General features: G+C 32.3%; 3 protein-coding genes across 3 annotated transcripts; 1 reads left to right on the forward strand and 2 right to left on the reverse strand.

Moving 5' to 3' along the window:
- The first annotated feature begins 1,891 nt into the window (after positions 1-1,891).
- On the forward strand, positions 1,892-5,696 carry LOC126701700 (SUMO-activating enzyme subunit 1A-like). Its single transcript, XM_050400008.1, has 10 exons — positions 1,892-2,138; positions 2,406-2,457; positions 3,026-3,224; positions 3,389-3,468; positions 3,568-3,684; positions 4,246-4,296; positions 4,572-4,638; positions 4,965-5,065; positions 5,148-5,252; positions 5,331-5,696. The coding sequence occupies exons 1-10, from the start codon at positions 2,056-2,058 to the stop codon at positions 5,451-5,453; spliced, it is 978 nt and encodes a 325-aa protein (XP_050255965.1). The 5' UTR covers positions 1,892-2,055; the 3' UTR covers positions 5,454-5,696.
- Positions 5,697-8,624: 2,928 nt separating this feature from the next.
- Positions 8,625-11,999, reverse strand: LOC126701701 (probable WRKY transcription factor 43). Its single transcript, XM_050400009.1, has 2 exons — positions 11,553-11,999; positions 8,625-9,014 (listed from the first exon to the last, which is right to left on the reverse strand). The coding sequence occupies exons 1-2, from the start codon at positions 11,879-11,881 to the stop codon at positions 8,837-8,839; spliced, it is 507 nt and encodes a 168-aa protein (XP_050255966.1). The 5' UTR covers positions 11,882-11,999; the 3' UTR covers positions 8,625-8,836.
- Positions 12,000-14,379: 2,380 nt separating this feature from the next.
- Positions 14,380-23,769, reverse strand: LOC126702665 (UDP-arabinopyranose mutase 1-like). The gene is made up of 3 exons (XM_050401474.1): positions 23,521-23,769; positions 17,911-18,161; positions 14,380-14,891 (listed from the first exon to the last, which is right to left on the reverse strand). Exons 1-3 carry the CDS (start codon positions 23,752-23,754, stop codon positions 14,888-14,890), a joined length of 489 nt encoding a protein of 162 aa, XP_050257431.1. The 5' UTR covers positions 23,755-23,769; the 3' UTR covers positions 14,380-14,887.

Genomic DNA, 23,769 nt, shown 5'->3' on the forward strand with positions numbered 1-23,769 from the left:
GTCTGTCTGTTGCACTTCTCAATTCTAAGTGACTCCTAGATTATTTCCCTTATACGTACATGAATTGCCTTATCGTATTTTCTTAAGCAGAACCTATATTGAAATTTGAATCCATGGTAAGAGAAGAAAGACTCAAAGTTCTGACTTGAACAATTTGAAGTCTAAGCAGCAACGTCATGCAAGACTAAAGACCATGACGAGAAACACAAAGCAAAATAAACATCAAGATCCTGGTAAGCAATTATCTCCCACCTACTGGGAACTTAAATGACATATGGGCACTTTAATTATCTAGCTCAGTTCAACTAGAAATGTTATTCTAAGTTGGGTCAACACCATGATTCTCAGTCGATGCATTTACACTATTTGTTGCTTCAAATTAGTATTTTCTATGGTAAATATCTTTTGTGATTTTCACTCTAGTAAAAGTTTTTGTAGGATTGAAGGCTTTATTGTGGACCGTTGAGGAGGCAAAGACTCGGCTTATTCACTCAACAAACATTTCACTTGCTTCAATGTTCTCTAGGTACTTTAAAAGTCTCATGTGTCTTTGTCTTTCTTCTTGTTCATCATGAATGTAATAAGTAAAGAGTTTTGTAATTTAATTGACATATTTTCATGCATAAAGTGTTTGGGGGTTTAGGGAGAAAATGTTCGAATTGTGAAGTTAGTAGCATATTGTAACTATCTCAAAAAAAAAAAAAAAAAATGTAACAACAAAGATAAAATTCAATTTATTTCAAGTGAAATAAAGGGTGTGTAAGATCTTATATTAAATGACATAGATACTCTATTTTTATAATGAGATTTTATTTCTTATATCTAACCATATTGATGGTGTTACATTATTCAAAATTGAACATATTAATATTCATACTTTTAGATTTATAATATTTAGTTTAAACCATAAAATAGACTCATTTAAATAATCCGTGAAATTAAGTGTGACTTCGGATTGCGTTCCAAACTCATCACGTCTGGCGTTTGCGTTCAACAATTGGGTCCCGTGCGCTGTTCATGGGACCCAGCTGTACGGAAAAACACAAATTATTCATCATTTAAAAACTGTTCATGGGACCCATGGACACTATTCATCATTTAAAAATTATTTTGTTACAGTGTTTTCAATCATAAATTTTCAATTTTTAGCAATAAGAGGTATCCAAACATATCCTAAGCCTTCTTAATACGTGATGGATTTCCTTTCTTATCAAATAAAGGATTCTTGAAGTTTAAATTATGCAAAGTTACCCAATACTAAGAGATTTAAATTAAAGGAGAATATAGAAGATGGCAATTTCTTTTTTGTACCTCCTTGTTACCTTTCACTTAAAAAGAAGTGAAAAAATAATAATTGTTGGACTATTAATAGAGAACATCTTGACTTAAAAAAGAAGAAGTAATAGAGAGCATCTTTACAATAAGATTAATATTAAAGACAATTTTTTTTTTTTTTTTCACAATGAAAAAAATATGATTAATTTAATATCACTTTTACAGTTTTACTTAAGTCCAATACTCACATAATCTTTACAATTAGTTTAGTATCACTTTCACCGAGGTCCAATTACTCACATAATTTTTATTATTTTTATCTTACGTCAATCATAATAAAAACGTCAAGCATAAGTGCATAACATGCTACTTTAAAAATGTAAAAACAAGAAAAGAAGTTAATTATGCAAAAGTTTTGCCTAATAATACAAATCCTTAAATTGGGCTAGATCCAAATTAGGCCCATGAATTCAGGCCTGTTAGTTTCTAAACCCAAAGCATCTCAAACATAAATGGATTAGCCCTTAAGAAAGGCCCATCCATTGGGCCCAACTCATATTAGAAACCCAAAAAAATAAAAATAATTAAAAATTAAAAATCTAAAAAACCAAGCTATCTCAGTTTCATTTCAAAGTAAAAAAGCAAAAAATTGTGAGCTCGTATTTGCTTTGCTTTGCTTCTTCTTCACTATTCATAAAACGCAGCACTTCGAGCTTTTCTAGGGTTTCTCTCTCTCTCTGCGCTTTGAATTAGGGTTTGTAAAACAGGTTACGGCTAGGAATGGACGGAGAAGAGTTGACTGAGCAAGAGACTGCTCTCTACGACCGCCAAATTAGGGTTTGGGGCGCTGATGCTCAAAGAAGGTAAGTTTTTTTTTTCTTTCCAAAATTTTGCTGTTCATTTTGTGATTTTATTCATTGAGTTCATTCTTATAGCTAGCTCTGTTATTTATTTATTTATTTTAATTTTTAATTTTTAATTTAAATTTAATAATTCAATAATTTGATATAATGCATGAGCATGAGTTAGAAATAGTAATTCGTATTTATATCATGATTTTGTTTAGTTATATTATCAAGTTGCAATTTTTAATTTTTAACTAACAATTTTATTTTATTTGCTTGTTTTAGATTGAGCAAATCTCATATATTAGTATGTGGAATGAAAGGGACTGTTGCTGAGGTAATTCTTAATTTATTAATTTTTTTTAAATGTTGTTAGAGTAATGGTTGAATGATTATTCACTGCTTCGTGAGAATTTAAGCTTTTAGAATAATCGGTAATTTATTACAGTATCAGAGTGGTCATGGGTTCTCTCTCATTTAAAAAATTAAAAAAAAAAAAAAATCATGTCTTGGGTTCTACACTACTTCGAGGAAGCACAAACACTTCATTGGGGGTGCAGTGTCGTATCTATGTTGTACTAGTGTCATACTTGTCTCGTCATGTTATAATTTTTCAGAAATTGCTTGTATTGTCATGTTGTACCCGTCTCCATACCCATGCTCGTGTTCGTGTCCGAGCTTCCTAGGTTCTACTAATTAAGGAGTCTGGGCCTATACATGGGGGGAGTGGCATTATAATTATGGTTTAATGATTGTGTTTACCATTTCCTAATGATTTGAGGCAATCGGTAATTTATCATATATATTGCTAAATGTTGGTATATTCATTCTTATTTACTCATTTCAATTATTATGGTAATTATTGTTTGGTGTTGATTTATGTAAGCTCTTTTTTTTGTGGGTAGTTTTGCAAGAACATTGTTCTAGCAGGGGTTGGTAGTTTGACATTGGTGGATGATCGGGTAGCGACCGATGAAGCACTTTTTTCTTCTAATTTTTTGATACCTCCTGATGAGAATGTGTATCGTGGGAAAACGCTCGCCGAGCTTTGTTGTGATTCCTTGAAAGATTTCAATCCGATGGTTCGTGTTTCAGTTGAAAAAGGTTTGCCCCTTTTGTTCTGTTGAACTTGCTGATGTTATATTTATGAGTACAATTTATTTACCAAAGCTGGCCGTGTTACATTACTTAAGTTGCTAATAATCTATATTTTCTAGTGCAAGTCAGTTGGAAGAGATTTGATTAAATCCAAATTTTCAATCTTGCAGGTGATGTGTCAGGCTTTGATGGGGAGTTCTTCAATAAATATGATGTTGTAGTTGTCAGTTGTTGCTCACTTGTGACAAAAGTACAATACAAACTCGTTTTCCTTAATGTGGCGTAGCTTGTAAATGGTTTACTCTTTATATAAGTTTCTTTTGACATGTTTGATTTTTCTTGGCTGCAGAAATCGGTCAATGAGAAATGCCGGAAGTTATCAAAGCATATAGCATTCTATACAGTTGACTGTAGAGACTCTTCTGGTGAAATATTTGTTGATCTGCAAGACCATATATATTCAAAGGTGATCATCTTACTCAATGTAAATTTTGTACCTCGTGTTACATGTTGCAGTTGTTTGATATCACTAGTTGATATCTTATTGTGATTGTGTTAACTCTTCTGTGAAAATATTTCCGCATCCATGTAAATTTTGTACCTCGTGTTATATGTTGCAGTTGTCCCATATCACTAGTTGATATCTTATTGTGATTGTGTTAACTCTTCTGTGAAAATATTTCTGCACCCATAATGAAAATGCTTCTACATGTGGATTCTAGAATGTTTAGATTAATGACTAATTTTGCATGTGAAAGTCTTGTGTAGTCAAGCCATAGTTGAATGCAAAGTGGAACCTTATTTGCTGTATTAATTTCAAAAGTCTCTATAGCACTGTTATGGCTCTGGAATGGTAGATAGCTCATCCAAGGGTTCTCAAATGTCTATGCTTTGACTTTTGCATTATAAATTTCTGACTAATATTTGTATTTTTTAGCTGTTAAGCATCTTAGTTATTTAATCATATTCAGATATCATGCTTGATGAAAGCATTCCTTTAATTGGTGTTGTTTTTATTTGTTGACAGAAAAAACTTGAGGAGACCGTTGAATGCAAACTGCAATATCCTAGTTTTGAGGTATGACTTGGATGCTCATGGTTCTTTCTAAAGATGTCGAGTTTAATTAGTCTTTTTTCTGTACCGCATACTCTTTTCTTCATCCCCACTCTTTCAATGAAATTTATTTACCCAAATCATTTTTAGTTTGGAGGCAGGGAGAGGGATTTAGCTGGAAGAATTAAATCCCTAATCCAAACCTTCCCTTTTGAGTGCCATGGCAACACAATGTGTTGCAACGGCTTTGGTTTCTTTAAGATTCATAAAAGAATCTTGACGCATTAGTTTCATTGCAGGAAGCAATTTCAGTGCCTTGGAGAGCTCTGCCAAGGAGAGTGTCAAAGCTATACTTTGCTATGAGAGGTCGGGTAAATTGTAAAGTTAAAGCTTTCTTAACAATGAACACCCCCCCCACCCCCCCTTCCCTTTTTTTTCCTAAAAAAATGCTGCTAATTTTCTACTTTCACAAGATACTACCAATTCATCTGCTATACCTGGTCCTTCTACCATTACTTAATTAAGTTTGAACACTTTGGATAAGAAGTCGAAGGCTGCTTATGGCGTTTTCTAGTGACAAATTTAATATGCCTTTTTTGATTTCATTTGTACTTTTTAAGATTGAATGTAATAGGTTCCAAATCATCTGTATCAATAGAATAATTACTAAATTATCCTCTCTCTTGTTCCAGTGATAGAAAAGTTTGAGGCTGAGGGGCGCCATCCAGGAGACGTTTCGATTGCAGATCTTCCTGGTGTTCTGAAGCTGAAAAAGGAGCTTTGTGAGGCAAATGTATGGTATTTGGAATTTTTTGCTTATGTTTTATGATTGTGTTGTTCATCTTCTAACTCCTGCTTGCATGATATTGTGGCAGTCATTGAATGAATCTCATATTCCTGATGCACTTCTTGAAAGATTGGTAACGGGTACAAGAGAATTCCCTCCAGTTTGTGCTGTCATTGGGGGAATCCTTGGACAGGTGCCATATCGAATCACTTTGTTATGTTTTTAACATTTAAGACATTATTTTGACATAGTTTAGTGTTGAACTTATTAGGAGGTTATCAAAGCAATATCAGGCAAAGGGGACCCCCTAAAAAATTTCTTCTTCTTTGATGCTGTGGATGGGAAAGGGATAATAGAGGACATTTCAAATTCAAACCCTAAAAGTGGAAGCTGAGCAGCCTTTCTGAGGGTAGCTTTTGAAATAGAGGATTGACAAGAGGAATCGGTCGTAAGTTGTGTGTAGAAAATTAAAGAATTTTGACAAGAAGAAACTGACCTGCAATGGATATATTATTGTTCCTAATATTGAAGTTAAGATAACACTACCTTGTTAGAGAGAGACCGATATTTCTGCAATTGGAATTTGCTGCATTGCTATTGAATCTTAAGTTATGATGCATGATGCTTGGAATTGTCATGTTCTTGTTCATTCATTGTTATTCATGTCTGACTATTGAGTTATATGTGTTTTCAGCTTTAGTATTAGTAAGAAACGGAAAAAGGATTCTTTAGTGCATGCATGCTAAAAAGCCATTTTTATGCTTTCTATGCAATTTCCTGTGCTTGTTGAGAAAACTTTACTAGTCCTGAATGGAGCTGACATGAAGTGGATGCAACAACTGGAGATTAACTCAAGTTTAGTATCATAATGCTCTTATTTTAAAGTACAAAGTTACAAACAATAAAATAGTTACGGAAAAAAAAAAAAGAGGAAAAAGCACAGGAACTAAGAAAGATTGTGGTGCCGAAGCACATGATGATGTTTTTGACCATAATGCTCTTTCAAATAAGCAAAGAACTTATTCAGGAAGCCACAGTGCACAGTTGTTATTATTTGCAGCATGACTGTAAATCCAATAAATCAATATTAACCAAGTAATTTTTGCCACAACTTGTTGAAGTTGTTGACTGTGAATGGTGAGTTTATGCGAAAGTGATCACTAATCACGCGAACCCACCATTCACAGTCAATTGATCACTTCAATAAGTTGTAGAATAATAGTTAGCAAATAAGCTTGGTCCTACACCTATGCCAAGAAAAGTGGTAGTTTCTTTATGTAATTGCAGTATCCCATGTTGAATATAAGGTATAATAGTTATGGATGATGTGATTTATTATATACTAGAGAGACCCCCCCTGTGTACATTACTCTTTTGTGATCATGGGAGGTGGGGAATAGGCATTTAGTCTGTCCTGTAAAGTTAAAAGGGAGATAAAAAGGAAGACGATTACCATTATAGCTGCCAGGACCACGTGGTATATATGCTTGCCTGGTATATGCACTACAGTGCCTCACTCCTATTAAAGCTACATCATTTGGAAATCTAATAATTTGGGTCGTAGTCAATTTATAATTTTTTGATTTTATCAGGATGAAGAAAAGGGTATAACTAATTATTGTCTGCATTAGTTCAGTTGTTCACTTTAGCATATGAGGTTCTGATAAGTGAACCACAGGTAAAAAGGCAATAAACCACAGGTAAAAAAAACAATAAGTGATTCATCACCAACGACAGAGAATTAAAAGCAAAAGTAATTCCCATAAAAAAATAAAGCAAAAGTAATAATCATTCATCAGATCCTAGGAAGAGAAAAAGGGAAAACTTTAAAGATTGCTAGTCATGCTTTTAAGATAAATCTTATCTATAAATTAAGACCTACTTGATGGTCCAAATTTGAAATTTATACATTACTAAAAGAGTAAGAGATGCTACAGAGATTAAAAAAAAAAAAAAAATCATAATTTATTAAGGAGACAAGATCCTTTTCATTTTTTTCCAATTTTTAGCCAGATTTGTGATTCACATCATTACTTGATTTTGTGTGGTTTAAATGGGGGTTGTTAAACCATTGAATTTTTTAAATGCTAGATATGTCTCTCATTGCTAAAAATTAGAGAGAATTAGAGAATTTAAGTGGGAGGATTTCTTTCCCAAGTGATAAGTTGTGATTGATATTATATTTCTTTAACATGATTTTATTATTGATATTACTTTTATTATAGAAAAATTACAACATGTCTTGTCAACCGTTGTAAATTACTCTATGCCCATGACTATGAAACATCTTATAAATCCCATAAACTGATAGTGTGGTGGATTGAAGTGTGTAACCTCTTTTTTTAATAATTTTAATTGTAACTAATGTAGATTCTTATTTATCCCAACTTCTTCAAAACAAAATTCAAAATATAAAATCAAGACGTGGGTGGTTGTTCTTATCCCGCTATAATCTCTAGACATTCAAACCAAAATTAGCCTCTCTCTCTCTTCTCCCATTCAAAAACCACACGAAGCACAAGCCATGATCAAATGAGCAAAAAAGGAGAAAGGGACCCCACCATGAAAGGCTATCATATAGAAAAGAAAAGAGAACAAGATAAACTGCAGCACCAGTTCATGGTTTTACAAGAAGATTGGCATTCCTACAATCAGTCTCACCCAAGAACCCAACGAAGATATTCAACAAACTCTAACCACATGGCTAAATCTCTTCAAAGGCTAGACAGCTCTCCAAGAAGCCTCATGTCTTCACTTCAAAAAAGACTGTCTCCTCCAGAAGGAGCGTGGAAAGTGAGGACCAATGATTTGGCAATGGAAGAGATACGTAGAGAAAGAAAAGCAGTCATTGAGAGTGGAAGGTTGAAAGGGCGGCGGCTTTTTGAGGCGGATGCGAGTGAAACTGAGATGGGTTTTGGATGGAAAGAGAAGATATGTAATGGTTTGGCTCAAGAGAGTGAAGTGAGATCAGTGTCCTTTTGTGAGTCTGATGATGATGATCATGAAAATGAAACTGGTGGGATGTTCAGCAATGTATTGCCTGTTTGTTTTCAGTGCTGTTGTTCTTCATCTTCGTCGTTGTCTTCATTGTCTTCTTTTTCTCTGCGTGATGAATATGTGAAAGGAGAAGTAGTAGTGGAGGACGAAAAGAAAGTGGTGGCAAGTGTGGAGATGAGAAGAGATTCTTATGGTGGAAGTGGTAATGGGAGAAGGTGGGTGGTTGTGATGGGTTGGCTTGCTATTGCTTCAATTGTGTATGCAATTTGCATTGTTCCAATGAGGAGCTTTGGTGGATATAGAGATGAACATGAGATGATCCTAGTTCCAACATGAAATGTCTCTCTCCCTCTCTCATTTTGATATTTTATGATTTGAACCAGTTTGGGTGCTAGTAACAAACAATTGTCTCTATCAATCCTTTTTTATTTTCAAATAGATGTTGATGAATTGATGTTTCTTTTCTTCAAAAGTTTCAATTTCATGTTTAGGATAAATTATTTACAAATAAGATCGGTTGCTTTCCATATTCATCTCATATTACATGCTATGCATACACTTGAACATATTAGTAGAACAGTACATTAATTGATGTTTCTTTTCTTCAAAAAGTTTCAATTTCATGTTTAGGATAAATTATTTACAAATAAGATCGGTTGCTTTCCATATTCATCTCATATTACATGCTATGCATACACTTGAACATATTAGTAGAACAGTACATTAATTAGAAACTGTGTGCATTGAGACACTCTGCAATGTTTTTTGACATGGCGTACTTCATGAGGGAGCTGGTGTTTGTAACTGTTGCAAGATCTGTTCAAAGCTATCAGTAGTCTTCTCTAGTGGATGTGAATGCATCCCTTCATAGGTTGTCACCACAATCTCTTCATCTTTGGAAAGGCGTTGGATTTGCTTCTTGACATTGCAGCCTTTATGAGTACACCTGTAGTAACTCCTGGAAACAAAATGACACAAAATCAGTTCATTTTCTGCAAGATAATAGTATTGTTTTTGAAAATTTGTCATGCATCATAAAGGTTCCTCATGAAAGAATGAAAAAAAACAACCAGGTTGTGCATCAATTCTCACTAAAATGGTAACACACAGTAGAGGTTTACTGTGCAAAAAACAAGACCATAATAGTTGGAGAGGAGTTTAAGAATGAATGGAAGCAATTTAAGAAATAAGGAATGGTTGTGGAAGTAGGCCAACAATGCAAATCAAGCTCAATGAGATGCTAACATGTTGAGCACATCATGAATGATTTCAGGTCGAGCTACTAACTAGTGACAAAGTTCTTGATTATGATAAGAATTGTACAATTTATATGCATTTGCCTTTTTCATATATATATATATATATATAATGGTTTTTATCTATAGTCTTGGCAAATGCAATTTTCTTTGGCCAGTTGATTTGTAGTCTAGATTTTGGTTATGAGCAAATACAAATTCTTTGTCCTACTTTTTATATTTCATTATATGTTCCACCAATTATGGTATATCATGAGATTAATTGATATTTATATATATATATATATATATTTTTTTTTTTTCCATTTTAAACTTTAGTTATTATATAAGAAAAGTCAAATAAATATATGACAAGTTGTAATTGGTGGAATATAGAGTGGAACACAAACAGTAAGCTGAAGGACTTGTATTTGTTATAAACTATGTTAACCTTTTAACTGTTCTACTTTCTTTCTCTTGGAATAAAGTATACTAGTTAATAAATTTTTTTTTTGGCTGAAAGTTAATAAATAAAATAAAAAAACTTAAAAGGTCTCATTTGAGTTTAGAGATAGGTGATTCTCACAAAAAAAAAAAAAAAAAAAAAAGTTTAGAGATAGGCCTGATCCACCGTGAAGATGACAACAAACGAAATAGGGCCTTAGTATACTAGTGTCCAATTCTGTGAATTTTTGTTGACCACGATGTAACAAAGACAAAATGAAAATTTTTCTCAAAAAAAAAAAAAAAAAAAATGAAGATAAGCAAATCTGCTCATTTAAGTCAATTGAGCAAAAGTAGACAAGTTAATTTTTTTAGTGGTAAGTTATACACTCGCTCGCTCAATGGGTCTTGAACTTACAAGCTTACTTTTCAACCAATTATTATAAAATAAGTTAATACTAATTGAAATATAACTTCTCGATAAGAAGAAAAGTTAACTAAGTTTGTCGAACATAATTATAAAGAATGCTTCTTTTGGAGCAATCAGATTCAATGAATGGGGGCCATATCCCAGTACTACCCAAGATAATCATGCATCTGCATCTACTATTTCCCCTCACAAAAATGAATTTCTCAATAAGTTAAAAAAAATGGTTAAGGTATAAGTTCTACACGTTAAATGGTACTAGCCTCCTTTGCATGAATCCTAATTTTCAGCTCTAAGGACCTTGTGCTCCATAAAATGAGTATGGCTGAAATAAGAATGTTAAGATGGATAAGTGAATATACACGGAAAAATAAGATTTGAAACGAGGAAATTCGCCTAGAAATAGGAGTAGCTCCTATTGATGAAAAGATAATAGAGAGCCGCTTATGATGTTTTGGTTATGTGCAAAGGAGAGTAACTAATGCACCAGTAAGAAATAGCGAGTTTATCCAAATTGAGGGAATGTAATAATATAAAGAAAGACCAAAATTACATTAGTAGAAGAGATTAAAAAAAAAGACATGTTAATTAAGGGAGTAACAGATAATATGATTTTTAGAATCTTTGATAGAGTAAAATGGGGGAAAAGAATACATATGATCGACCTTAACTAATATTTTGAAGATTTATAGCTGACTTCAAAATTTTGAGACTAAGGCTTTGTTCGTTGTTGTACAACCTTATGCTCCATAACTTATGCTCCATAACTAAGTGAGCAACTTAGACCTCAATGGTTAAACCACTGTTTTCAAACCTAAACTACTCAGTTGGGGTTGGAGAATCGAATGAAACTACACAGACCTATCTTGTATCAGTCCTAAATACTGTATTAGATGAAAGACTCAACATGAGAATGATTCCCAATTTCCGATTTAAAACCCATCATGAGACAAGAATGTATTATGCTTACTTAGATACATGCAATCATGCAAAGGTACACGGGTCATGCATGGTCACATAAACAATTGTGCTTAAATTCTGATTGGGAAAAGGAACAATCAAGCTAAATCATCTTTCTTTACTTAATGAGAGTTTTCCATCAAGTGGAATCACAGAGAATGATGAAGCTAATCATAAAATATTTATATTTCAAATGTTCATAACTTCAAATATTAACTTCAATAGACATGAAATTTGGCGTATGTCTTACAAACAAAAAGAAAATGGAATCCAATAGAATTATAAAGATATTATCATATTAATATAATAAAAAATGAAATGAGGCAAACATTACATAGTTATACTACGCATAATTTGATCATAACCCTCGATATATAACCATAATTTGAAGCCAAGGGAACTAAAAGATGATTAGAAAAAGATAACAAACCTCGGAAATTTACTATTCTTCACTGCCTTTTGCCCATATTTCCTCCATCTGTACCCATCATCGAGTATATCAACATGGCTCCTTGTTTGAAATGCAAATCTGTGCCTTTTGATCTTCTTGTCTCCTTTTGTAACTTTTTCTCCCCTCTCAGAAATGTTATTAGCTTCATGATGTTGAATTCTGGTTTCTGCTTTCATTTTGTCCTTGTTGTTGGCACCATGAAAAAGATTCTGAGAATTAAAATTCTCTATGTTTGATGAGGAAGTAGAAGCTGCTGATGAACTAGAAGAACCTAGTAATAACATTTGGTTGTTTTGCATTGGAGCCATGTAGAATAATTCCAAGAACTTAATACTACTTTTTTTTTTTTTTTTTTTGAGAAACTTAATACTACTTTATTCACTTTTGTTAGGTAGAAAACAAAGATGAAAAGGGAATGAAGAGCGTGTTTTACTTTTATGAGATTGATATAAGAGAGAAAAATGTGGAATTTTGGTGGGCGGCTGTGAAGAAATTTGGGCCATAGAATAGAAGCTAATGTGTACAAGGACGTATATCTATCATGAATAAGACAATGTTTGGCGTAAACTACACGCAAAGTACTGATAGGATTAGAGTAGCATAGTTAGATTAGGATTACCAAACATGAACAGTATTATTGCAAGTTTTTTAGATAAAAAGCGTGTCTGGTTTTGATTTTGGAGAGTCCGAAATTACTTTGCTAGAAAGCTTGAAGAGCCGGACAAGTTTGGAGAAAAATCAGACAGGCTTTAAAAGAAATTAAAAAATAAGTTTATTGATCGAATAGTAAATAACATCTTATTTGAATGAAATTTGACAAAAATGTTAAGAACATAAAGAAAGTGTAATTTAACGGTTAGATTTTCAAATTTTACATCTAGTAAAAAGATATAGGAGTTGGAAAGAAACCTTTTTCGAAAGGGCCTTAAAGGTTAAAATTTTGAATTTTTAAGAAAAAAAAAATTAATTGATCATATCTTATAAATCTATAACTTTAAATCACTATTCATTATTATTTTCCACACACTCAAAATGCAAAGTTTTTCAATTAATATTCTATTACAACAATACTAAACAGACACAGTATGCTGATTACTTGGCTCAATTGGTTACATTACATAGGTAATGTGTTCTAAACCTTGATTGAAGTGTATGAAGGTTTGCACAGTTGACTTGGGATGGTGTTTCTGCCTAACTTAAGGTTGTCTTTATCTGGTCAACCTTAAAATGAAGGACTACGGTATGTTTTTAGTAAGAGTCCTGCATTTGAAGCCAAGCTGTGCTCAATCTAACATGTGACAATGACACTATTTCAAAGTAGAAGTGAGGGACGTGTGGAAGAAATGGAATATTTGAAATGAAATGGATAGGCAACGGTTCACATTACATGAGCAAGTTGCGTAGTAATGACAAGTAGAAATGCTTGATGAAGACAAAAGGAAAAAAAAAAAGGTGATCTTTCGGTGGAATGTAGCAAGTATTGTAGGGAAAACATATGAGCCAACTTAAACACTTCCACTTATCGAGAAGGTATTTTGTGCATCCAATATATGCATTGTGGGGTCCAAATATTGTGAGAGATGATGCCTCTATAAATATGAGATAATTATTGTTACCAACCTATCTCTAGTGTGAAAAATTTCAAGCGTTGGGGTAACAAATCATAAAGTTGCAATTTGATAAGCTAGTAACCACTTTTTGTTTAAAAAATTGCTACACAAAACCACATGTACATAGCCATAATATTATGTTTCTCATGCTCCATATTTCTTTTGGCTCCGTGTAATATAGGTCTGCTTTTGCAATAGTAACCTTGCACCTTTATGTCAAGAGAGACTATTAGGTTTTTGGGTATGGTGACATGATATTCTTCACCAATAAAAATAAGTCATTTAATACAAAAACATGACAATAAGTCATTTAATACAAAAACATGACATAAAGTCAAAAACCATGTAAAAAGGTTCATTATCCAATAGTAAATGGTTTGGAGTACCATGTCAACTATACCACAGCTATAATCAAAAGTGTTAAATTTCAACAATTTGATTAATGGACACCAAAGGGTATTTACAATGATGCTACAATGCATTTTCATCTCCTCCTATCATTTTAGTACTCCCTACCTTATCAAAGGAAATTCAAATTAAAAAAAGAAGAAGAAATTCATAGTTCAATGATCTTTGACATGCCAATCCTATTATGTAAGCCTATTATGTAAGAGGTAATATCTAGTGCACAAAACTCCCATTTTTTACTTTCTTCAAATCAAACAATAAGACATCTAAAGAATATAGTGACATGATATTCCACACCAATAAAAATAAGTTACTTAATACAAAATATGACATAAAGTCAAAAACCATGTGAAAAAGTTCATTGTCACTATATTCTACACCAATAAAAATAAGTTACTTAATACAAAATATGACATAAAGTCAAAAACCATGTGAAAAAGTTCATTGTCCAATAGTAAATGGTTTGGAGTACCATGTCAGCAATACTCCAGCTATACTAAAAAATGTTTAATTTCAATCATTTGATTTATGGACACCAAATGGTATGTACAATGATGCTGCAATGCATTTTCATCTCCTCTTATCACTTTAGTTCTCCCCACCTTAGCAAAGGAAATTAAATAAAAAAACAAAAAATCACAGTTTAATGATCTCTAACATGCTAATCCTATTATGTAAAAGGTAGTATCCAATGCACAAAACTCTCATTTTTACTTCCATTAAATCCAACGACACTAATTGAAAGAATCTCATGTACTCATTTGGTGAGGATAACAGCACTCTAATTGATTCAAAAAACATAGAGGTACAAAGTAATACACCAGCAACACTGATAAATAAAGCATAAGGAAATAGGAACCAAAGTTTACAAGGAAAAGATGGTAAAGCAGAATGAAATAATACTACAACAATGAGAGGGAATTAAATGCTGTCTACTTTGATTTGGGAGAGGGCTCTTCCTTCTTCAAACTTTTGGGCTCTGCAGCAGCTGATGCTTCTTTTGGCCGGATTGAGCTCCTCCCAGGCTTCAATTCAGGTAAGCATGGCATCCCCAAGCTGCTGAAAGTAATGACTAACATAGCCAAGCTTTACCTTGACCAACTTTGAGAGCTCAACATAGCATTCCTGCACGGTTGTGCACTTTTGAGAAAACGATAGACTGGATGAATGGAATGATCTCCTCCTGCAAGTATATGCCCTTGTATTACTTCTTCAAATTAACAAATGGGTTGCTTGCCTTGCTATGCCAAATGTATGGCAACCCTGTCTTCACCCCTAGATTCAAATGGTCACAAATCACCTGAAACCCAAATTCAACAGGCATTAAAAGGCCGTATCAGTGTACAAAAACTCCCACTAGAATTTTAACTTATGGAATGAGTTTGATTCCCACTAGAAAAAAATATCCTATTTATAAATAGCAAGTTGATGTACAGTAAGATCAATGAGTCACTAATTGTGACTTGAATCATTCAAAAGAAGGTGATTGAAATAGGTCATTCAAGGTCATACAAGTTTACAAGCAGCTTTTACAAACATACACACACACCAAAATTCAATGAGTGAGAGTCCTGGAAATTATTAGAGAACTTAAAAACATTAGGAAAAAAAATGCAGCAATAATCCAAAGTCCAAACCATAATAAAAGAGGAGTCATAGACTTAAAATATCTCTATTCCAACAATACTAAGGAATCATTCCCTACAAATTTTAAAGTCAGATAATAATCTTCACCTCTATTTGGAAGCCAAGGAAAAGAATAACATCAAGTTGAAAGTTGATTGAGAAAAATACAATATAGCACATATATTACCAAATGCATTAAAACAGAACCTTTTGTGCAGGGGCGTAGCCAGGAATACAGACTTGGGGGGGCCGGGTTGTAACAAAGATATACTAAATATAATTCTTAAGTCTATTGGATACAAAATTATCAACTTTCATATATCATTATATACTTGAACATGTTGGGAATTCAACCGAAATTCCAAACCTGTGAGAAACAAAAAAATAGAGAAAACAAAACGCCAAAAGTAAAACAATCAAACGCACAAGACAGTATTTACGTGGTTCGGCAATTTGCCTACGTCCACAGAGTTGCAGGGATTTCACTATTATCAAAGAAAATTACAATGTGCGGCTACAGTGTTTTTCTTTCTCAAAAACAACAACAAGACAAAACCCTAATCACCAAAAAAAATGGCTCTTTTGTATGGATAGACTATATCTTCAGGTTGGTATGGACCTTTTATGAGATAATCTCGTCGGATTTCATCTTGTTTGTTGATAGGAAATTCACATATTTGTTTACATGGTCCTGGATCACGATCTATCTCTTCACATATTTGTTCATCAGGCATCGAAGTATTAACATTTGTTTCTACAACCATAGGTGTCCTAATTTCTGAATTGCTAAAATCTTTTTTCTTAAAGAATGCATCAATTGTTTTTCGTTTGCTCATAATTCTTTTAGCTTTAAGAATATGACTCAAAAATTAACTTGAAAAGAATTTTAAAAAATAAAATATTAATTAGAAATTTTTATTTAATTATATGAATGTTATTCATACTAAAAAAAAAAAAACAAAATTTCCACTATAATTTAAACAGTCAACCCATTTTTAATACAACTTTAATTAATAATAACCCCTCAAACAAAAACAAAAATAATTTAATTAATTTGTCTTTTATAATGTATTGGTTAATTTAATTATATAGCTTTAATTATTGTTGTTTAGCGTAACAATAAACTATATTGCTTTAATTTATTTATCATTAATTATATTGTTTTAATTTGTTATATTGTTTAGCCCCTTGTACATATTACATTAAAAGAGCCGAACATTATACATTCCATGTGCAGCACAATAATTAAAGCAATGTAATGTGTTGCACATTACATTGCTTTAATTATTGTTTACCCGACCCCATGAGCCCATCTACCCCCTCCCCACCCCACTCAACAAACAACAGACAAGCACAACATGCGCCCCAATCACAATAGCCAGTTGCAATCAGAAAATTTCGTAATGCCAATCATAAATCACAACACAGTAAACACACATTACACTTACGCTAAAGACCAACACACTGACTTTTAGCAAAAAATAAAAGACCAACACACTGACCAACAAAAAGGGAAAAGATAAAGCCAAATTAAAAAAAAAAAAAAAAAAAAAAAAAAAAAAAAAAAAAGGTAAAAGCCAGCCAATAACAATAAGAGACCGTTCAAAAGAGAGAGACTTGTTGAGATGTGAGATGTGAGATCAAATATTCATAAATAACATTTCATTATTTCTTATTTTCATTCAGTATTTCAGAGAGAGAGAGAGAGAGAGAGAAACCTTGAGTGAGGGCTGGACTGCCGGAGGGAGCAACCGGCAATGAGCACTGATGCACCGGAGCAGAGGCAGAGCCGATCTCCGATGACAATCTACGATCTGCGACCTTTTGCGAAAATTACCTTTCATTTCATTTTTTCATTTCAATGAGAGAAAAAGAGAGAAATACCTTGAGGGAGGGCCGGAGGGAGAGCACCGAGCACCGGAGCAGAGGCAGAGGCGCAGAGCGAGCTCCGATCTGCGATGAGGGGCGAGCGACGACGAGCTGCGGCGTCTGGCGACATGACCGTTGGTTTCTGGGTTTGGTTCGTTGGGGTTTGGTTTTGGTTTGTGTATTGGGGATTTTTTTTTTTTTTTAAAGATAAAAACCTCTGTCACTCTGTGAGTCTGTGTTTGGTTTTGTTGGAGTTTGATTTACTTTTGGTGATTTGCTCTGTATGGGCAGTAATATTGGGGTTTGATTTCTCTGGCAGGGACGTGACCAGCGACGTGATGGGTATTTTCTGATTCTCTGTATTGATTTTTTTTTTTTTTTGGTTGAGAATCCGTGGGCTTGCAGTGAGCGAGCCACCTCTGTCATCTATTAGGCTCACCGTGGGCTTGGCTTGCCATGGGCTGGGCTCTATTAAATTTTTTTTTTTATCAGATTTTAGTTCAAATTTTTTTTGTGCTTGAAAGTAGAACAGATAATTTTTTTTTTTTTTTAATTTGAGATGTTCTTAATTTTTGGTTGAGGGCTGGGAGAATGGGTGAGAAATGGGTAGGGGGGCCGATTTATTTTTTCTTCATAGGCTAATGGGAAATTTTTTTTTTTTTTGCAGGGGCCACGGCCCCCCCAAGCTACTATGTGGCTCTGCCCTTGCTTTTGTGATATAATACTGATAACAACCAAAAAATAAATATAAATCATAGTTCAGCAATGACAAACCAATATAAGAAGCAACAGCAAGCCTTACTAAGAGTGATAAGAAACTTAACCTGGTGTTGCGCTCACGAGGCTTGACAAGTTGAGTAGGGGCATCATAGTCAGGAATGTTGAGCCAAAGCCCATGAGAGATGGCAGTAGACACTCCTTCTCTCAAGCTAAAGGGGTATCCACGAACGAAGTCAGCTCCATCCCCATATGGATCATAGAGGGTATTGAAGAATAATGATGTTGATGGTGTCAGCAGGTTCTGTATGTGTTCTGCTAATGCATTTATCTCTTTCCTGCTCGGATCCTTTGCCACCTTTTATCACATTTATTCCAAGTTTCAATGACAAACAAAATAAGGAAAAGGAAAATGGTACCAAACATATCAAATTATTGTGTCAAGAATGAATTAGCATTTTATTAAACTAAATAGGTATAAAATGTTATGTTCAATCAAATTAGTATTGATGCTTTATTACTCTATCCTTTATAAGATCGCTCATAGACCTTACATATTGGAATATATAGCATTAGTATTCTTTTTCTCTCTTTCTCTCACCCTTCCATCTATCTGCAATCTTTTTGTTATTGCTTCACAACTTACAATCAGATTGGTTTTTCTTTTTTTTTTGCTTGTTTATGTATGCAAAAAAAAATTCAATTGCTACAATGATATGATCAATATATCATATTGTGACTAGTTCTTTAGACCCAGATAATATGAAGCATGACTCATGAACAGTAACACAAACACTTGCAGATAACAATGCAGACTTCTTATTATTATTACTAGCCGTGAACCCGCGTGTTGCGCATGATAATTATTTTTATGGTGTTTTTATTAATTTTTTTTTTACAATTTAAACTAATCTAATAATGAGTAATGTATTTCATAATTATATTTTTATTTATTATAGGAACAATCATAACTGTAATATAGGAACAATCCAAAACACTAAAAAAATGTAAACTAAAAAAAATTAATAATACTTAACAATGATTAATTGAACCAATATTAGGATAAAATTTTGTTTTTGATAATCTATTAAGTTTATTTTCTTTGTAGAAATTATAATTTCGGCCGCCCAAAACATATTATCAAATAAACAATTATTAGCAAAATCTAAGAATTAAATTTCTATACATGCATTGTTATAAAATAATAATAATAATAAAATTGCAAAAGTTAAAATTTGTCACCTATCCGATTATTTTCGTTTGGCTAACCTTTGCTTTTCTTTAAATAAATGGCATTATAGAGTACTTCTAATACAACTATTAAGAGTACTTTGACCACCACAAAGGATTAGAAAATAAACAAAAATTAGTAAAGTCTCATAGTTTAACATCTAAATTGAGCACTATAAAAAATCATGCTATGTCACAGAATAAATACCAAATTATCCAAATCATGCTATGTAATAAAATAATATTATATTTTTATATGCTATATTTAATTCTTTAGAACACAATAGGATAACATTTAACAATCAAAGAGAATTAAAAAAAAAAAAAAAAAAAAAAAAAAAAAAAAAAAAACAACAACAACAATTTAAAAAACAAAACTAAATCACAATTTAAAAAACAAAACTAAATCGCATTAACCCAAAATAGAGTTTTAAAGAATATAAAAAATTATCAACCTAAAGTAGAGATGCAAGAAAAATAAAAAAAATCCACCAAAAAATTTATAGTGAGAGAGAGAGAGAGAGAGAGAGAGAGAGAGAGAGAGAGAGAGAGGGAACTTTTTTTTTTTTTTTTGGTGAGGGAAAACTATGCATAGAATAGATGAGATAGTAACAAATTTATAGTAAGAGAGTGTGAATAAGAAGAGACAAAAATAAAGGAAGATGAAGGGAAAGAGGTGGAATGATATTAATGTAGAGGGTAGTGGGGAGATGAAAAGGTAAGGGAGGGAGAAAGATTGAAAAAGTAGTGGGGAGATGAAATGGTAAGGGAGAGAGAAAGGTTGGAGAAGTGTAAATATTAAAAAAAAATAAATGTTAAAAAAAATTATAAGAAAATTAAAAAAAAAAAAACCTAAAGCTTGAAAGGCTTCAACGTTTTTGTTTTTATTTTGTGTTATTTTTTATTTTTTTTTCCTTTAAGCTGAAAAGACTTACACAAAACCCTAAAGCTGAACTGAAAAAGGATTTGGGTTGGGCTTGATAGTGGAACTAAATAAATAAGAGGTGGGTTGGATTAATTATACAGATTTATTATAGGGTGATAGTGGAAGTAAATAAATAAGTAGTGAGCTACGTTTATAGGGCTGAAAATTGTAAAACCCATTTTAAAATTGTAGGACAAATTATATTTAAAAAAAGAAAAGAAAAAAAAGAATGACATGGCAGCTGATGTGGTGTAACGTGAAAGCGGTAGCATTAAACGCTACGCTTCAGCTTTTAGTAAAATATAGATTTGAAGAAAAGAAAAAAGATTTCCTATCAAAAACATAAAATAGAATACGCCGAACCTCATTTACGAGTTTAAAACTATAATTTTGTCAAATTTCAACAAATAAGCAAATAAACTTTTAAAAACAAACTAATCCGGACACACGTGTAAAGAAAATGCATCATAAACAGGACTAATGTTATCCAAGTACAGTCCTGGACCAACCCATGGTTGGTAGTTTTGACTAAAACATGAAAATGCTTAATTATGTTTGATTTGTGCGTTTCATGCTTCCGCCACCGGCCAAAGTGACTTAGTAGTAGGAAGCTCTCAAAGCACTTCGCCTTGCGTGTCCAAGGTTGATAGTTTGGATGGTCTCACATTATGTCAAATTTGCGGGGCAATGACCGCACCTATAAGTCAATTTTTTTTATAATCAATAACAAAAAGTGTGTTACATACTTCCTTGACTAATACGAAAGTGAAGTGAATGAAATTGGAACTATAATGGGACTAATAAATGTCTCATTCAAAAGATTAGAAGGCATTTAGCACTAGATTGAATGTGTGCTACCTTAGCTAACTAGCCTGCTGGATGGGTCCACTTAGAGGCTATCCAAGAAAGAACATATATGCAATCAAAAGCCGTTATATAATTAAGAAATGATGTCAAAAAATTCTGTAATTCAGTAGTATTATCTAGTATATTTCATAAAAAGAAGCAGAGTTCAAATCCTTTCCCTTTGTTATAACTATTAAATTATTAAAAAAAGATACAAGTTTACTACAAATTTACTCTATAAATCTCATAAATTGACATGAATTTTATAAGATATAGAATTAAACTTCTATTTATTAAACTGGCAGTGTAGTACTAATCCTTTTCAAACTTTAACATTTTTGTGACGTGTATTTGTGTTAAAACCTCTTTTTTTTTTTTCTTTTCTTTATTTCTTCCTTGTGTGTGTTTGTTTCTACTACCTCATTAAACATTGAGAACATTAATAGTAACAACTTAGACAGGATGAAAGTTGAACAGGTGTATTTGTTTCTAACTGAGGGAAAAAAAAAATCTAATAGTTGTCTGTGGGACCTCATAAAATGCTGGTCCCACTTTAAAGCTGGATCCAACGAATCAACTATGTTTTTTAATTTCTTTGATTCTATCCCTGGACAATTATTGGTACATCTAGTGTACAAGTCTAACACTTCTCTCACGTAAATGTGACACATAAAAGATCCACATGTAGGGCCTCTGTTCTGTGAGAATAAGATGTAGCTAGCAATCTATGCACTAAATAATTTAATCAGTGATCGGATTGGACAGATGTCATGCATATGAAGCAGGTGGACATCCAACCTGTACACGCTTCTGTAGAGTTAAAAATTTCATTTTTCACAGAGAATAGTTAGAACGCATGCTACCTTTATATGTGAGAAAATTAAGATAAAATTTCTACTTGAAAAAGTATAAAACTATATACATAAAAAAAGTATGTCATACAAAGTTATTCTCATTCGTATAAGAATTTTTATCACACATAAAGTTATGGTAGCTATTTAACATATGAATATCTATTTTACTGTAATAGTTTCTTAGTACTTATTTACTAAAGACAATATCTACTCACTAAAAACTTCTAAGAATGTTAATGCATATCATCATCTTCCAACAATAAGCAACTAATTTTTGCTAAGACATGTCATAATATTTAAATTTTCGTAATGAATGATGTCATATACTACAATTAAAACTCTTCATCAAATACTTTCAACCATATACGATGAAAATTTTTGACATTCATACTTTCTTCTTTATCATTCTACATGAGTCTAGGTACAATATTTAGTTTACTTAATTTTTAATGAACACCCATTTTAGGTAAGAAAAGAAATTAAAAAAAAAAAAAAGATAACAAAAAGCATGTGTCATCGAATTTTTCATTAAAGAATTTATAAATTTCGAATATTTAAACCTAGAAAATCAATATTCTCTAGGTAATAAATAAAACACCTTATATTATCGTTTCAACTTTCTAAGCATTACCACCATCTAAAACTCAAAGTATGTGAAGAAAATTTTTGGGATGTTAAAATTTAGTGGAAGTATTTTAGACATTACACAATGTAATATTTTAAGAATCATAAGCTTTCATTGGGGTTTAACTAAGAGAATAACAATATGACATATTTTCTATTTTCCAAAATATTAAGGAAAAAATTACTTGATTTTAAAGTTTAAGGAGGAATTGTGAACTACCCCAAACATAAATGATGAAAAATGTTTTATCCTAAGTTTTTTATTTTTATTTTGTGTGTGTGTGAACTATGTGTTTTTACTTAAAATAGTGTGTAAAGATAAAAATACAATAAAAAATACAAAAAGTCAACCTAAGAAAACTATATGTGAAATAGTGAATTTTGGCTTAACAAAGTTGACTAAACCAAAAAAAAAAAAAAAAAAAAAAAAAAAAAAAAAATTCTAGAAACACAACATAATGGTACAACATTTTTGTAATACCTTTATAATTTTGTAATATTTTATTTTGACTTGTAAAGAATTGACACTTTAGTAGTTGTGAAAATATTATGACGACAACAAATTGTCTTAATATTTTCACAAGAGAAATGCTATGTTCACAACAAATCATAAAATTGTAGGTTGTTACAGGTTATTATTGGTAGGCAAGAAAGTAATTTCATTGGTAAGTTTAAATTAGAACTAATAACAATTTACTACCTATGATTTGTTATGAAAGTGTTGTGAAAAATGTTGTAGATGTTGCACTTTTTTTATTTTATTTTACAAAACCTTTATTTTTAGTCATGGTTGGTTCTAGTATGATATTTTTTAATTTTATTTTAGCTTATAAAGAATTAACACCTCAACAATTGTGAAACTATTGTGATAATTTGTTGCGATAATATTTTATTCTTTTAGGCAAACAACTCATAGGCAGATAAAAAAAAAAAAAAAAGTATGTTCAATAGGCAATATCCCCCCATCATCCCCTCCCCCCCCCCCCCCAAAAGAAAGCCTAAAACAGTTTGGATTGAATAAACCAAAACTATTGTCTATTGTAGCTTTGCCCATTGACGCTTTTTATATATAGATAGACTAATAGATTTGTCCTAGGTATATCTTCAAAGATCTATTTGACTTTTGCACCCAAAAAACAAAAAAATTATGCATCAAATATCCAAATCTAAGACTAAGACTAAGACTAGTAAAATTTTCACACACACACAAGGAAAAACAAAACAAAACAAACACTTACAAAGCAATTATCATCAATGGTGAAGATGTACTTCTTCTTGGACACCAAGAAGCCAAAGCATCTACAGACAGAGCCCATGAAGGAGATACATCTAGCCTTGGGACCTAGAACTCGGTCCACATTGTTCTTATTGTAAAGCTCGTATTTGAACCCATCCAAGACCTTGATGACCTTGTAGGGATCACCATCCTGAATGATGATGAGGTGGTATGGCTGCAAGAATGGCCTCCACATCTCCAAGAAAACCGG

This window comes from Quercus robur, chromosome 10, assembly GCF_932294415.1.
Source record: "Quercus robur chromosome 10, dhQueRobu3.1, whole genome shotgun sequence".
Lineage (NCBI taxonomy): Eukaryota > Viridiplantae > Streptophyta > Magnoliopsida > Fagales > Fagaceae > Quercus > Quercus robur.